This window comes from Epinephelus moara, chromosome 10 (genome assembly GCF_006386435.1).
Source record: "Epinephelus moara isolate mb chromosome 10, YSFRI_EMoa_1.0, whole genome shotgun sequence".
Lineage (NCBI taxonomy): Eukaryota > Metazoa > Chordata > Actinopteri > Perciformes > Serranidae > Epinephelus > Epinephelus moara.
The window spans coordinates 7720958-7739251 of record NC_065515.1 but is presented as its reverse complement, the minus strand read 5'-3'; the positions used below and the strand labels follow the sequence as shown (position 1 = coordinate 7739251).

The 18294-nt window shown below is 39.2% G+C and overlaps 1 protein-coding gene across 4 annotated transcripts in view; it reads left to right on the top strand.

Moving 5' to 3' along the window:
• Window positions 1-581: 581 nt before the first annotated feature.
• The window catches only part of tp63 (tumor protein p63), a 41034-nt gene continuing 23321 nt past the window's right edge, over window positions 582-18294 (top strand). For 3 of the 4 annotated variants that reach the window (XM_050055428.1, XM_050055427.1, XM_050055429.1), the window contains exon 1: window positions 15809-15969. In XM_050055428.1, coding sequence (XP_049911385.1) covers window positions 15928-15969 — 42 coding nt within the window. In that variant the 5' untranslated portion in view covers window positions 15809-15927. Of the gene's footprint in view, window positions 714-6761; window positions 6897-7002; window positions 7133-15808; window positions 15970-18294 lie in introns of those variants that run through there. The other variant, XM_050055430.1, reaches the window with a different exon arrangement.

Sequence of the window (18294 nt, the reverse complement as noted above, 5' to 3'; positions counted from 1 at the left end):
GTCTTAGACAAAGTGTCCGTTTCACTTCCTTATAGTCAAATATTTGGGTGATTTTTGTTGTTTCACTAGGTGCTTTTGCTGAATCTGCACACAATCAACAACGTGCCATTCGGAGTGTGTTTGTGGCATTTATTCAGCGTGCTCAAAGCCTCCTGGGCCTTGGTGAGAAGCGTGACACAACAGACATGCCCTCAACCCACAAACCACCAGGGAATCTGGGTGGAAATATCATAACGGGCCAGAGAAACACATGGAGGAGTGGGGCAGGGGTGAGCTTTTCAGGATAGTGGCTATAATATGTTTGTTGGGTGGGGAGGTGCAGGGTCAAATGTAGTTGCTTGATATCTATATCCTAGCAACTGAGAGTGAGTGATATCTTGTACAACTGTAGCTGGGGATTGGTCAGAGAGCTGACACAAGCCCCTCCTATTTGTAGGCTAGTCTAAGAAAAAATACCTAAATTCAAATTCATCTCTCAAACGTTCTCCACTCTGCACTGTACCCTCCGGCACTTTAATCCAGGCCTTTATTTATTTCTATTTATTTTTTTTCATTACTTGTATTTATTCGTGTAGCTCATGCACAGCCGTTGATACATGTGTCTTTGTGACAAGCTGATCATTTTGAAGATTTCAGCAAAGTGAAGTTTGGCATGACAACATGAATTCACCTTACACAGCTGTGCAGTATTACCCAGAGTTTCCCTTTCATCGGTAAGTACATACATGTTGTATAAACTGATATTACAATGTTTCTGAAGCCATGTGACTTTACTTTTTTAAAGCATCTTAACTAACACATTGCGTGGATTTAACATGTGGTACAAGTAGAGGAAATATGTATTGAGCAGTGATCTTTAACATGTATGTTACCCTTAAATTAAGTTCTGAACGGAGCTACTTCACAGACCTACTTCAGTGTCAATATCTGACTCACTCTGACTCTTTGTTTGACCCGGACCTCCAGGCAGACTGAAACTGTCTGGAGGTCCAACACAACCTGAAAACAGTTGTGTCTGCCTGGATCCTCAGCTGCTGCTCTGGCCCGATATATTTATAAGTGTGGCATACTTATGGCAACAATGCATGTGTAACGGGCCATCAGGGCTGACGTGGCAGACAGATTACATGACATCGCGGTTGCTTGGTCTTCCTCTGATCCTTACTGAAGATGACTTCTGGCCTTTTCAGTGCATATGCACATTGTAAATCAAGAGATGTCATGTTTTAATGCAGAATGACAGAAGACAGGATTTTACCGTTTTATCAAATGCAGCACAGCACTGAATCTTGAATATCTTGCTCCATAAAATTCCTCTGTAGGTCCAAAATTGTGATTATAACATGATGTCAGGACATTATGTTGCTTCTTTAGCATCTGGGATTATAAATAAATTAGTTTTATCAGTAGTTTATTTATTATCACAGGAGACACAAAGGGCATTAAAGGATTAAAACTCGATTGTACTGCTGTGATTAAAACAATCTAAAGGGTTTTAAATGCATCTCATTGAAAGAAGAAATCAACGACAACTTAAATTACAATTTATCAATGACTAAAACAAAATAATTATGAAACATGTTAGATCGTTAAACAGAAGAGAAAAAAAACAACATTTATAAGTAAGAACAGTTACAGGTGCTGTAACACTGGAGAAAGATTGTTGACTTGTGGGTCTCATTCACAGATCATCAGATGCTTTGAGTCAGTATTTGGACCGAACCACAAACCCAAAGTATCGGTATTTGACAAACTGGGAAAAAGACTCAATAATTAAGTATCTTTCTCCAGAGTTAATTACAGCATCTCTACGTAAGAATTATGTACATACATGTCATTGTGTGCATGGCATAAATCAACTCTGATACAAATAATTCACACTCAAAACATATTGTGATTTTTAAAACTTTTTAATGTTTCAATCAGTATTATCTATCTATCTATCTATCTATCTATCTATCTATCTATCTATCTATATATATATATATATATATATGTCTGTGTGTGTGTATATTTGTATATAATTTACTTAATGAATACTGAGGGTTTTCTCATCACTGCATGTTTAATCTTTAATCATCATCGTTCATCATTAATTAATGAGTTCACACATTCATGTAGTCTTCAAATAATATTAAAAAAAATCAGTACAATAAAAAAAGAAAATCTCCATCACTATTTTGTCCTGATATTTAGAAGTACAGCTTCTAATTGTCGTACAGCACTAATTGCTGTCTGGTCGATAAGATTGTATCACTGCTAACACACTATTGTGTTGTCTCTTTATGTCTCTTTGGTTACTATATGTGATCTTACTGTGTATCTATATCTAATAATTTATGTTACTTATTATTTGGTGCATTTTCTTGCACCTTGAGACATTATGTACCGAGTGCTCTTTGGCTCTGTTTATTTATTAATTTATTTAATCCTTCTTAATCCCTTTAATTTAAACAAAAAGTTTGGTTGAGATATGAATCTTTTCACAGTGTACAAAAATAACGTATACAGTTTAAACATACAGATGCACATTATACATATTTACACTTAAAAAAGCAATTATAAGAGCATTAACACAATGTCACCGTGTCCTTGTAGTTGTGTTTTTTGATAATGTTTTAAATCATCATGTGCATCATGTTTTGTGCTTTGATCAAACAGAAAGTAGCTGTTGTCTGTAGCTTACAGTAATTAATTTATTGGACCTTAATAACTACACGGCTACAGGTTTAAAACTCATTGCATGATGCTTTCAAATACCACCTGCTACCAGTGGTGTTTTAATCTATTTTTGAGCCAGGAATGTTTTGGCAGCGTCCATGTTCTATTGTTTTGCTTTTTAGATTCGACTCACCTTTCAGGTATCAAGGAATCTTTTTGGTCCACCAATTTTCTCTTCCTCTCTTGTTTTCTTTACATTCCAAACCTTAGAGGAATTTGTGCCTGTCCTTTTGCCCCAGAGGATTTGACTTCAGACTGTTTCACTTCTATAAAAGTCAGGGGATAAGAGGAGGAGAAACTTTGGGGCTTTCTATTGTTTTGCAGTCATGTCCCTCTTGCAGCTGGGGCTGACAGATGAGGGGGAGAAGGTCTTAGGCCTTTGAACAAGTGATTAATAAAGACACTGGAGAAGGGCCCCAATCGGCTGGGCTGTTTGTTTTGATTGCATTTTCATCGGTCGGTGTGCCCAACCTGCCAAGAGACAATGGCCATCCCCTGTTTAGTGCTGACCTCTGCCCCAGTCTCGTCTGGAGGCGCTGCACTGTCTTTAAGTGGATGCTGAACAGCCTTCGCCTCAGGCTACCTGAAAAACTCTCTGAGTAACCAGACACCCAGAGGAGACAAACAACGGCCAGGGAAGGGATAAACCCATCTATCTGAACAGCCTTTAAAATGAAACTGCTAAATATAATTAAGAGAAGAAATAAATTTTTTTTTAACTAATTAGAAATTACACATAGAAGAGTTTTTATTTCTATTATTATCTAATCTAATATCATACAGTCTATTAAGATGCATGCAAATAAAAGTGGGCATATTTTTCCTATTTATTGCCTTGCTCATAGTTTAAATGCATTTTTTCACACTTTCCATTGTGTGTTAATAAAAACGTACAATCCCAAAATCTTACAGAACCATGCACATGCTGTAGGTAGAAAAAACATGAACACCACTAACACTATATTAAACACAAAAGTTTAATTTAATTTAAGTGCATGTCATCAGCAGGTAAAGGCAACAGTTTTCTTATGATAATATTCAAATGTAGGCTATTAATAGGCTGACGCTGTAATACATGTCGAACCTGATGCACAACTGTTGTGATTATATTCTGGATTCTGGATCAACAAACAAAGCTGTGAAACAAAGCTCTTTCACACAAGTTAATGAGGTGACAGTTGAACAAGTTCTGCCAAATAGCCTGTTTTAGAGGAAAATGAAAGCTAAAATCAAAGGAAGCTTAACTGAAGCAGAGGTCATTCGGACCACACCTTAATCCTCCCTCCTCCATTAAACGAGGTGACGCCACACCTGCTCTACCTGCAGTCTACTTGTTTTTCTATTCATCCACCTTTTGTTATTTATCTCAGTAACTGCCATCCATTTCTTTAATGTTATGTTTGAACTTATCTGCTGGGGAACCCACTCTTTTGATTATTACTGTGGATGTATTCCTCCTGCAATTCTGCTTGTTCTTTGTCATTATAGTAAAATTAAAACAGTCTGAAAAAGTCTAATAACCATCTTAAATATTTAAGAAACATAATATACACACTTTACAGTTTTGACAGGCCTGTATTCAAAAGTATCTCAATAGTTATTCAAACAAATTATCAGGATCAGTTTAAGTAGCCAAGTATGTGTGAACATTGTAGGGATTTGTCTCCAGTGTCCTGTTGTTCTTAATGTAGGCTACAAGTAAGTAGACATACAGTTCATATAAATATATAGTCAGTACTACAATTAATACTACAGTTAGTGCTACAGTGTATGTTACAGTTAGTGCTACAGTAAGCACGAGTCAGTACTGCAGTCTGGACTACAGTCAGTACTATACACTGTTCAACAATCACTATAGTTAGTACTACAGTCACTACTACAGTCAGTGTGAGTAATACTGCAGTCAGCACTACACACAGTACTACAGTCTGTTCTGGAGTCAGTACTACAGTCTGTGGTACAGTCTGTGCTGCGGTTAGTACTACTCTGCACTACAATCTGTACCACAGTCTGTACTACAGTTAGTACTACAGTCACTGCTGTTGTCTGCATTAACAGTCAGAACTAGTCTATAGGAGGTTACAGTCTACACTTTAGTTTGAATAACAGTCAGTTCTACTGTCTGTCCTGCAGTTAGTAGTACCGAACTCCTTTAACGTGTACCCTGAGATAACCTGAAAGCTGCAGCAGAGACCCACACAGACACTGCAGTTTGTACTACAGTAGTACTGCTCAAATATTTTTTCAATAATATTATAGATTATTTTATATCACTGATAAACAACAAAGGGAGATTGGCTGTGTTGGATAAATAAATAGTGTTGCAACGTTTTAATTAACATACAATTCATTTTGTCTTACATACAATTACAAAAACAGTCGCCATTTTATTTGCCCTGTACTCTCGCGAGATTTTACTCGGCAAACAATTAACCCAATGGCAACCTGAACACCTGAAGGTAATAACGTGTGTACAGCTACACTTTACCTGAATATTTGTAACAGTAGGTTAATTTAAACTCCAGTAAACACGGCTAATTGTGCATGAGAAATACCAAGTCACGTTAGAAATAATAGCTTGGCTAGCTAACGGGAAGTGAGCGAGAATTACCGATTGTTTTGCTAGTTAGCATCTTAATTAACTGTAGCTAACGCTAACTAGCCAAACAGGCCAAACCCCAATAATTCATCACCAGTGACAGCATAAAAACGGCAAAGCAGATATATATGTTATTCATAATGGTTACAAAACGTCTTTGTATTAACTGTTACTGTTACTTCCACCGAATTAGCAATATTTGGGTCAAGTTTTATTTTCTCAGCTAGCGCTAGCTTGCTCGTTGCGTCATCATTAGTGACGCATAAGCTAGCTAGGTCAGCCAAAATAAAGTCATATCCCCCATCAAGACCTGCAAAATATGATTTATAGAAATATTGATAATGCTTACAGCCACATTGTGACGTGTTTGTGTATTTACCCTTGTCAAAAGTCTAAATTTGAGTGTATTTCGTCCTTCAGAAATATTGAACACATTGTCTTATTACTTCAAGTAATCACAGATAAGTACATTAACTAATATGTTCCATGTGTTTGACTGACACAGTACAAAAGATGTAAAAAAAAAAATAAAAATAATAATGTACATGTCCAGTTTCCAACACAAGGTGAACTGGAGAACAATTGCAGTCCATAATTTCCTGTGGTTTGAGATCATTGCTCCTCTTGAGCACTCAAAGCCTCTACATAGTGTTGATATTGTAAAAAGATCTACTTTTACCACTTTGACCCAAACTGAGTTGTCTGTATGCTTTATCTTTTACATTTCCTTTTAAATGTTTTATGGGCACTGCAAACTCAACATATCTTTATTCTAAAAGCAATACTCCCTCATGTGTGCCTCCTGCATAAGTAAAATTATTTGCTTCATTAGATATGCCTGTGTTTGTAAGTCAGGTATTAATATCATTCATCACGCAGTGTTGGGGAATTCCAAAACCCAAAATAGTGCCAGCTTCAGATTATGGCCCCCCATCTCCCCCCCAAGCTCGTCCAGCTGTACACATACCAGAAGTTGCAGCAGTGCTATCATATAGACTGCGGGGGGAATTCCGCCTGTCTCAGACTGCAGCGTGCGCCACTTCAGCAGGAACAATGGCAGGCTGAGCTCTGAAGCAGGTGTAATGTTTCAGGGGAGCAGGTCAAAGTGCCTCTGTCTGAATGGTGCATAATCACCATTATGTGTAGTACAAATATTCAGTATTATGCAGGCTGACTTCTTCACAATGGAAGTGCTCTTCATGAATGACTGCCAGCAGGACTCCTCCTCCTCCTCCTCCTTTCCTCCACTGGCTGGGTGGCCAAATCTCAGCCCTGCACATCAACATTTATACTGAATGTTTGCTGACATTGCAGCTTTTAAAACTACTTATTAAAATAGTTGTGTCTGTTTAAAAAAATGCCAATAGTAAAGTAAGTACTGCTTATTTGGAATATGTGTCGTAAAATGAATGTGATTGTGGTTGATTCTGTCTCCTGGCAGACTCAGGGACCCTTCGTCTCGTTTGTCCTGGAGAGAGAGCTCATTCCTCACCGCCATGTCCCAGAATCAGTCAGCACAGACAAGTGACTTCTTCAGCCAAGATGTATTCAACCAACTGTTTGATATGCTGGACCAGTGAGTGAACAGTACAAAAGAAAAACATTGTGATGTAAATGCAAAAATTTACACAACAGACTGTAGTGACGGAAAAAAAATCTGTATATTGTATCTTATGTTTCAGATCTGCCATTCATTCAGTCCAGCCCATAGAGCTGAACTTCAGAGACGGTCCAACTGATGGTTCTGCAGGAAACACCATTCAGATCAGTATGGACTGCATAACCATGCATGAGGCAGATGAGACGCTTGCTGTAAGTATGTGGGTTTGCTGTTCGAGTAAAACACCAGTTTTACTTTTTAGTGTTTTTCACAAGCATTTCCTGCTGCCTCAGACCCTCCACAATCAGAGATAACATGTATTTAAAATTAATAATATTCTTAATTACATGACCCGTCATCATCACTTCAACATGTAATGCGCTGTACAGCCAGAGAAGAAGATTATCACCAGCCACCAGCCAAATGTTGGTAAAATATGCAAGTGGCTGTTAGATTTCCTTTACTCACCAGCCAAAAAAACAATATTTATCTATTGAGTGGCTGGTAGATTTTGGCCACAGTAGTAGGTGGACAAAAAAGTTAATTTCCATCTCTGTACACAGCCAGTAAACATCACTGTTAACTGTAAACTAAACATTTTAATGCAAACTGAGCAGTGTCTATTTTGTTTGTTGAATAATAAGGTTTAAGCAACGACCTTTCCATCTTCATTTAGTGTGTCTGTGCCCTTCACTTAAACAATATAAATGTTATAAATGTTTTGCCAGTATTTTCTATTTGTAAATACCAAGCAGCAATCTACTTTCTTAACCAGTTAAAACACACAAATGATGTCATACAAAGTGCTCCTATTTCCCTCTAAATGATTCACCAGAAAACATCTGTGCAACATATAACAGCTTAAAATCTTACATGACGTTTAAGTTTGTTTTTTGTGCACTTGACTGATTAATTAATGTACCAACTGAGATTACTTTCATTCTGAGTTAATGGGACTTCCATTGGTAAATTCCATAGGTTCTACAATAGAGAAGTACTTTCAATTTTCATATTAACAATGGAATTTCCCCAGGACGGTTGTGAAAATGTGGTGCAGAGCAGTTTAACAGCCAGTGAATCGGTTTATCTGTGTTCGTCTGAGATGTTTGTCTGTAAGGTAGTGATACTATCTCATTCAGCCTGAGTTGTGCTTGACCTGGGTGGCCTCCTCTGAGACAGGTAGCTCTCAGAGTCTGTTGATGGTGCAATGTGCATTTAGAGACGATCACATGCATGATGATGTGCTGTGGATAGTGACAGCTGAGTTTCCTGTTTTTTAATTAAAATGAGCTGAAGTAGGGATTGTTAGCTTGCTTTTTGTAACAACCATTCACATTATAGCTCTGTCAAGCAAAGGACTGTGAAAAAAAACTCTTTGGACGTTTAGTTTATGTTGTGTTATGGTTATATTTATATGTTGCACTGTATGAACTCCCTTCTGTTTGACCTGTAGTGAGGAACTTATCTTTGCCAGCTCTGCTACTGAGCGATGATCTGCATGTTCCCCTCCCAGTGTAGGAATGCTGTTGTCCAGCCAGGATGGAAAAAAATAGCAAATAAAAATTTTGTTCAAGGAGCTGAGTAATGTTACCCTGCGCATCCCCCCAGGGGGCCTGTGCTCTCTTGAACTGGTGATTAATGGCCCCACCTCCACCACCCACTTTCCTATACACCAAAGAGGGGCGTGGTGCGGTGATTGGCACGCCAGCAACTTGGACAGCATCTGTGTGGGTCTAAGAGCTGGCTGCCGTGGCATCTTGCCAATCACCAAGCCCCGATCGTTATGTTTTGATGAAAAGAGGTGGTGGGCAAAACCACCCTCACCCTACCCCCCTCGTCTTCCACCCATGTGGAGGTGTGCCTCTTTCATGAGTCATTAGAATGCAGCTCACTGTTTAGTGCCCTGGGGGACTTATTTGTATTGTGTAGGGTTTATGTTTAATCTGAAATTCCTTTTTCTTCTGGATTTTTTTTCTGTAGCTGCAGGGCAACAATTTAACGCAGCACCTGCCTCACTTGCAGAGGTCCCAGCTCTCATCTATCAGTACGTGTCTTCTCCATGTAAAGGTGGGGGGTGGCAACAAGGGGGGAGGAGAGGAGCAGGCAAAGGGTAGAATAACATGAAGGAATGTAGCAGAAATAGTGGCAGGAGAAACGCTATATCCTACCCCAAACAGCTGATTTTACACCCAGATAAAGCTCTGATCAGCTGTGCGTGGAAGACGCAGTGTCGAGCAGAGGAACAGAGGTTCTTTTCAGGCACAGGAAAGAGTTTAAACAACTTTGCGGCAGAGTAGCTCAATCAACACACGGCTTCCCTGAGATCTAATTACATGTTTGTGTTTGGATTCGTACTTTTTTCACCATTTCTCCTCGTGTGCCTTATGTGGGATCACTGTTGCTGCATTAGTTGATGTCTAAGCAGCTGATCAGCTTTCTCCACAAGTTTAACAGAATTTTGGTCTAATGTTAATGTTGTCAGCTGAAAAGAATCTGCCGCATGTGGTGCAATCATTTCCGTTCTCAAGAAGTTTTCTTTGTCTTTTTCAAAGCGTTGTTTGTGAGTCATGATGTCAGGATGTTACAATGACTCTTGCGTTATATTCTATTATATATACAGACAAACACTAAGTACCATTACTTATATAAAAATCATATTATATATCACACTAACATGCCAAGCCGATGGTCAGTTGTTAGTGGGCGTCTGTCACTCTAGTTTTTGTGGTGTGTCCTGCACAGTCGAGCTTTGTCTGCTTTTCATATCCGATTCAGTATTTTGAGAGAAATCACTCTGATAGGCAGTTCAGCTCAGTGCACGAGAAGAGAAACAGAAGTGAGGAAAGTAAACAAATAACCAAAGTTAGGAGAGCGTGACATTGAAACAAACTTGTTTTAGGTAAAATGATGTTTTTAGCCATTGAGCTCTTTTGGGGAAATGGTTTATAGTTGTTTGTCATATTGTTCACTAGCGGACAGTGCATATGTTTTGTTGTTAGTGTCCTAACTGGCTAACTAGCATATTGAATACATCCCGTCGTTCTTCCGGTTTCATTTTTGAGCGACGAATACAAACTGCTGCAGCCTGCTGGTATGGAGAGTTATTTCCTCTAATGCAGGCGTAAAACAGTTCTAGTTGGCCGTTGGCTGTGGTCTTTGCAGTGTGTTCAAGTCCAATTTTTTGGCTTTTTTTATGACCCAGGCGACATAAAGCAACGCACCAGTTGGCCTACGTCACCACCAGTTCTTTGATGTTAGTTTGGTGTGTTGCTGCCTTTAGATAGACTGTTGACTCTGCTGCGATTAATCACACCTCTTACTATTTATCTCTGTTCATCTGTATTTATTTCTGTCCTTTTAGTGCTGCAACAACTGAACTCCCTGCAGGGGATCAATATCACAAATGTATCTTATCTTACTTTATTACATTCACTTTAACTGGTTAGCAGTCCGTATTGTCCTTTGTTTGTCTGAACACATAGTTTAAGAGCTACAGCTATCTAAAATATCTACAGCACTAGTTTTACAAAGTTCAGTAAAAAAAAGCATGACTTTAATCTTAACTTGGATGGGTTATACATCAGGGACTTGATGTCTTTAATCCAAAGTAAGCCTCTGCGTTAAATACCCAACCATAATAAGTTCTTTTTGTATTTTGTCATGCTCCACCAGTTTGCCTCCAGCACGTTAAGAAGTGTTTTTTAAGGTGCAGGCTTAAGAAACGACTGCTTGCCACGGTTCACTTGAATAAACTGTTGAGTCAGTATGAGACCTCGTCCAATAACTGTGGATGTGGGGATGCTACAGCATGAGCCCCTATTACCCTCATCTCTTGTATTTTTTCATACATCTTTCTGACAGTTTAGACCAGGCTTAACTTGACTTTTATACCGCAGTATTATATCATGCCAGGTTCAACTGAAAAACTTGTAGCTCACACCCTTTGAGAGAGAGCGCACAAATAAATCCTCCAGCAGTAATCCCATAAACGTCTTTTGTATAACACCAATTATCCATGTAGATCTTTTCTTTTTTTTAGATATCTGATTTTTATTCAGTACTTTCAAAGTGCGTGAGGCTTGAACTAAACAGAGATGGATTCAGTTGGGAAAGAACAATTTGTTCAAAAAGGCAGTTGTTGACTTGAATACATTTTAAATATTTTGTTTAATTTGTGTGCAGGGCAGAGGACATCATTTAAACAGCAACATTAGAGTTAATGGTTTTCTCTGATATCAGAAACGATGTTAGAATTTAAAAAACAATACTCTGTGATGGGACAAACTTTGGTTCGAATATTGATTTTTGTTTATTGTTTAACTTTTGTCCAAAGAGTTCAGGGAAATAAAATCGTAAACTAAGTAAGGAAATAAAAGTCCCGTTTTTGCTTTACTCATGATGTTTTTCCTGCACCTGAAGTACTTCGGCAATGAGGCCAATTAGACCAGTAACAGATTAAGAAGTGATGGACTTGTTTAAGATGTAAGTATTGCATATAGCAAGACAACAGCACAGAGATTTTTGATTTTACGTTGCGTGACTAATGTTGGGAAACAGACACGCACAGAGATTGAAAACGTCAGAAAGTCAAGACACCTGTCTCCAAAGAAGAGGTGGTCTGCAATTTGAAGGTTTTACTTCATTTTATTCTTGTCTTAGACTTCAGCACATCGTTTTGGCTGTCATTTAAACATGAACATTAAACAAACTATCATTTGACCTAATTTTGATGCTCGCTAGAATCAGTGCTTTTCTGCAGTCTAAAGAAAATTGTTCACGTTTGATTCTTGTGACTTAATATTTGACCAGTCAGCCATGTTCACTTTAACCTCCACCCTGATAGTTATTTGCCTTTTTGGAAATTACTACTGTTTAACCTTTTGAAAATGAAACTCATGGTCCAGAAAACCAAAACAACAACTTGGTTCCTGTGGTTGAAATGCAGAGTGAGTTACCTTATGCTGCATTTCCACTGCATGGTATGGCACGGTTCTACTCAACTCGACTCGCCAGCTCTTTTTTGATTTTTGGGAACATCCTGTACAAACCCAACATTTTTAGATAGCCAAGCTGCTGTCATAGCAACTGCATTTTCTTCTGGACACAGATTTTAAAATGCTCTGCATTCAGGCCAATCAAGGGATGTTGTTTTATCCTTTTATAGTGCTACATTTACTTGCTACCTGTTCACGCCTTGAAGAAGGTCTCTTTTCCATTTAAGGAAAAGGCAGCCTGCAAAACTTCGCCATACAGTACAGATGTGCAGACGTGAAGAAGATGACGCAGCAGTTTCACACAGCCTTGTTATGATGCTCAGCTGAGTCCCACCTACACTGAGGGGTTACTATCCACTAGGGTTGTATGAAATATTCATTGTGCGATAACTGTTTTAGAAAATATTGCGGTTACCCGGTATCACGGTATTACTGAATTTGTATTATTATTAGTCAAAATGACCCTTAAATGAATTAAAATTAAATTGTTATTGTTGGTTGAACAAACAATTCACTACTATAATTGAAACTTGAAACTTGCTTTGTTAATGGATGATATGTAAAAAGTCTCCCATTAGAAAATAACTGAAATAAAGATTCAACGTCTAGTTGTATTTTTTTTTTCTAATATCGTAGATAAGCAAATGCACACTGTGTGATAACCATCGACTTTTCTATCACAGTATACCTTGGAGCCTGGATATCGCTGCAACCCGAATATCTGTAGTGGGAAAAAAAATAAAGAGAAGGACCAAAGTGAGTTAGGTGGAGTCAAACCATGCAGTGGAAATGAGGATGGAAATAATCTACAGTGGATGTAGTGACTGGGTTGTATTTCCCATCATATTGTGGAACAGAATTGTGCCCTCAGATTCACAGTACAGCAGCAGCAACATGAATAAAGAATTATTAATTATTAATGATTCATTTTGTCAAGTTTAAGGTTAAATAAATCCAGCATATTACTGTTCAGTGTGTTGAGTGACACTTATCCTAATACTTTAATTAGACCTTGAAGTCTCATGCAAAATTAATTACTAGTAAAATGAAGGCTGATAAATCACTCAGTTCTTTGTGTTCATGGTCATAGTTGGTCTTTTCTTTTCCTCTTAAAATGTTTCTGTAAGCATTTGAAATTAAATAGTTCAGTTTTAACCAAAGCAGCTTACATTTATTTCTCTTACACGGCAGCATTTTAGGATTTGATGCCAGTTGATTGTTGAGGTGTTAGGAGTTGCCACCCAAGTGATGCTCTGTCTCTCTCTCCATTGTGTCTGTCAGTGTGGATGGGAGCTCAGCTCACACTGTTTTCAGGACAGGTGTCTGTGACTTCCAGCCACTGCAGCCTGACACTTGATACTAAACTAATCTAGCTGACTTAAGGAACAGGCTCTTTAAAGGGAAAAACTTTAGTAAAGCCTCTTTTGTCTGAGCCCCAGGATCTGCAGATCTTTAGCTGCAGCCTGGTCCGGCTCTCTTCTTAGTTTCTCACCGCTGTAGCCTCTGAGGTAATGTAGTTAATAGAGATGTGACTACACTGAGTGTAGAGTCTAGGATGGACAAGCAGTACTGTGTGTTACCAGTGAACTAGTTTGTAGGGCCCTAAAATTATAGTCCACATTTTAAAGCTACCAACAAGCATCATGTTAGTATTGGTGCCATTATTGGTTCGTTGTTTTTTTCATTGTTCATTTAAGAAGGCTGACTGCAGTCAGTCTCACCTACATTATACAGCCAATATACTAAGTCTGCCCTGTCCTGCTTGAATACACCCACTGCTCTATTGTCCATATTCACAGAGTACTCTAACTTCTATTCAGATGCTGATGTTGTTTTAACATAATTAGAAGTTTGTTTAGCTAAACTAATTATCACACTCAGAAGGTTTGGCCAGGTCCTCACTGAAGCCAGGCTACCTCGGGAGGCCACTGAATTGGCCTCTTTAAAGTGTTGATTTGCCTTTGTGACAGGCTTACCTGTGGGCTCATAGCCCCGGGGCCTGACCAGGGTGTGGCTGATGATTGGAGACGCTGACTTCAGGTCATAGTTGTGCTCAAGTTTTCAGACAGCTTTTAAATTACACTGACCACAGGGCAGGAGTTTTAACCTCCCAGGTCTGTAGTGATAGAGGTGATTTGTGCAGCACTGACCGGTCTCCTCCCTTGTCATCTACCAGGGCAGCCAACTCAATCCAGTCAGCTTTACATCTAGTGTGATGTTGTTACACTAGATTGTAAGCAGACATTTTAATTTTGGTCTGCACTGCAAGGCATGCAGAGGGATCTTGTTTTTGAGGGGCATTGTGGTGAAATCACTCAGTTTATTTGTGCAGTGTTTCTTGTAATAATTTCTTGGAAGGCACTGTGTTATTTAATAGCCAAACGTACATTTTGAAGGTCTTTACATTGTAAAAAGAATAAGTGCGCCTGTAATGGACTCCTCCATTGAGGGCAGAAGTTCATAACATGCTAATTCTGCTTCTGGACTTTGAGAGAGAAGTCCCAGTCAAACAAACTCATGTTTGTCACTGTTTTCCTTCTATTCTAATGCACATGCAGGATGGTGGAAATAAGTACGCATTTGTCGTAGTTGTCATCGGTCAACAGTACACAACACAGAGTGACCCCTGCTACAGCTACAGCTACAACTAATGATACATTTGTGCCTAGCGTTCACACCACTCCGGCATTTTCCAATCCCTAGAACAAAGACATTTGAAAACACAGCTGACCCTGCTTTCTTTAAAAAAACAAAGCAAGTTTTAGTTTGGGCAGGTGGAAATGGAGACTTTTGAAAATGATGACGATGATGATTGGGTCTTATCAGTCAGGGCATGTCCTTCCTTGATTCATTACGTTCCCTTTACGTGATACATTTCCTTAAGAAAAAAACCCAACATGTTTACTTTGTTTGTTAAGTAAATAGCTCTGTGAGGTCAAGGAGACTGACTATCATCAACCATCTCAAGATTTGGTCCAAAAACATGTCTGCTGTGAGGTACAATAGTACACAGTGTTTTGTAATTTGGTTTAAATTAGGGCTTTAGTATGATAAATCCTCTGGGCCTGAATGCAACAATTTCAGCTCCCCAGTTAAAATATGGAAAATAAGTGCATGAAGCCAGATTGTTCTCAAACACACGCTGACAACTTCATTTGCACTGTCACATTTCTAGAGAGCCAGCTGCTCAGTGCTGGCACCATTACAGCATCCAGACACAACGCATGTTTCCAAAACAGATCTACATCAGTCATCTCTGATAGATACAAGCAATCTACAGGAGTCGCATTGTTTTTCTGGGGGGCTCTGCACTAGGATTGCTTTGGGGATGCAAAGCAGTGTGATTCTTATGCTAACTAGCTACCGTAGGTATACTCTCCCAACCCCAGACACCACTTCTCAGTCTGGGGCTTGCAGGCCTAATGGAATTTTCTCTCTTTTTTATTGCCACCCACATCGATAGAATTTGTCAAGTTGGATTTTTTATGTCATGCACCCATGTGGATATAATACAGGATGCATACAATTTTTGTGTTACGGGTAGGAATGATGTAAGGACAGAGTTGTTGTTGTATTGCTTGTAACTTTGTCTGGATTGCCATATTTTGTGCTGTTAGGGGAATTAAGGAAAATGCATAACAAGTAAGATGCAAGCATGTGTTAACAGCAGTTATTTGTTGAGGTTGATACTAAGCACCGCAACTAAGATGAAATAGTGTTTCGCTGCACAACTAATACCTTGGAGGAGCTCTGCACAGCTTCAAAGGACGAGTAAGGAGACGGTGCTTCTCCTGGAGATGGGTGTGGACTCAGGTATTGGACAGGTAGCTCCTTAGACCCCTCCCCCTCTCTTCCCAGTATATATGACCTTCCCATAGATCCTATAGAAGCTTCTGTGTGTCCACTTTGCATCTGTAGTCCACATCACTCCTTTAGAGTGGGGAAAAGTGATTTGTGGAATCCTGGAGCCAGTGGAGCAAACAGCAGCAGCTCTGCTCAATCTCAGCGCCAACATGTTGTACCTGGAGACGGGGTCCACCACATCTTACAACGAGGTAAGACCAGCGACAGGGAAGCCGGGAGAGGGGCATCAGCCATCGCACCCATTCTTTTATTTTGTTCCCCATAGCTCCAAATATCACGTTAGAGTTAAAGGCCTCGTATTTTGGGACTTAAATTTTATGTAAGTGTCTAAATGATGCAAAATCTTTAATTTATGTGTGTAATTTATTACTGGATACTTTTTTGTGGTGTAACCCAGACATTTAAAGTAGATTAAGTAAAATAAAATATATAAATAGCCTGTTTTAATCAAGTAACAATCACAATAGAAAGACGTAACGCGGAGAAGATGGTTTTGTGTTTGACAGTGTGTGTGTTGGCGTGCACGCCTGTGTGCATGTTGTAGTCCAGAGAGCAGGGGAATGTAAACACCTGGAGAATCTCTGTAAATACTTTATGGTCCTCTTGTGAAATGGCTGCTGGCTGGCTGGGCATTTATTTAGTCAGTTGATGTGGTTTAATTGAGTCTGTTGTTGTTGTTGTCGAATGAGAAAATCTGACTTCCAAAAGGTTTTGGAGGGTTTTGATTTTCTGTGGTGAAAAGTTTTTGATCCTTCAACGGGAAAGCTCAGGAAAATAGGCCAATAAAGAAGGAACAATGAAATAGATATTAAAGAATATAGACTGTTAGATAAGTTGTAGTTTATCTTACTTACTTTACTTATTCTGATATTTTTTTAATTGATGAAGACTTAAGAGAATGATACTCATGGGAGCAGGAGTTTCCGTGATCTTTTTGTCTTTCTCCAAAATGTCTGACATTTACGTTAAATGTTCTTCTGTCCTTTCACAGACAAACTCTAACTGCTAAAACAGATTTTAATGCATCAATAAGTGTAAAAGTTTTAGTTTGGAAAAAATAGTCACAGGTTGTATTTCCATTTTTCACTTTGAAAGTGCAAGCGTCACGATTGATGGATCTGTGTTTGCAGAGCTCGGTGTTAAACACTTTAAGGATGTTTTGAAGTTGATTAAATATGAAAAGAAGTTTGTACTGAAGTTACTTTCACCGTTTTTTATCAGGCAACAAAGCATTATTCTGATTTGGGATATTGTAGGGTTTTTCATCAGTTCAGTTTAACCATAATGTCACAATAGCAAGCAGAAAAATGGGCCCTGCCAGGCTCACAGTACTTTCTGACTGTTGTTTGTCAGTAAGTCTAATCTATTTGAAATACATGCTTTAGTTTCAGCATTGTCAGGATGTGATCCATGCTTCCAATTTTCTTTGTTGTTGCTTTAGTAAACTTTTGTGTCGTGCTTCTTTTACCAACCAAATCCTGCATCCAAACAGCAGAGCGGTGATAGATTCTGAGATTGCAGGTTGCAGATAGCAGGTGTGTCAGGTCAGTGTCTTTTAAGTTGTTGAGCAGGGGGTCTTTAAGTGGTGTCCGGCTCAATCCCTACACTGTGTGAGGTATCGGGTTCCCCCATCCCCAGTCTCCTGGGAGCCGCCACAGCCATTACAATGTGACTGGCCAGGCGCTGCTGTTTAGTCCCGGATCGTAATTGCTTTAATGGTGTGTTGATGTAGATACAATCACCTACTCTGCCCACCCCAGCAGGTATAAGGTGTAGATAGACCCCCACCCAGCCCCACCTCAACCCCCAGCCCTGTTGAGCCTTTAATGCCTCCCTCCCCTGTGGTCACTCATCACAGACCCTAGATGCTCATATATGCTGGCCCAAGGTACATGGAGCAGGTCACCAGAGAGCCTGGAATGGGAGCTATTCCCCCTCAGGCCAAGTCTGCTTTGGTTCCTGTCATCTGTTGGTCGTCCAAACTCTGGCTTTATCACTTTGTGGCCACCCAACAGCAACAGGAGATTTAATTTATATTATGTTAGGGATTAGTTATGGAATCAGTTGCCTTCAAATATAAAGAACATTTATACCGCTATTTGCCATTAATAGTGTTGATGTGAAGACTTGTAGGCAGAGCGACAGTATTTATAGGTAGATTTGCAGCTTGTAGTGTTCACAAAGTTTAAAAAATATCTGTTGACTTGTGACACTGATAATAATAATCAATCACCTCTGATCCAGGGTTCCCACAAATTTTTACTAGTGCATTTTCAGACCTTTTCCATAATATTTTACCCCATCTACCTGACTTAATTTGAGTAGTTTAAAATGGGTAGTGATACAGTCATACATTAACAAACACGCTCTTCCCGGGCATTTGTGGATAAACAAATTGCCCGTGCTTGCTAACGTTACTCATTCCCGCCGCCAACTTGCTGTATATGCAAATGAACCAGACAAGCTTGTACATTCACAAAATGTCAAGGCCGCGCCTCTTTTTTGAGGATAGAGTT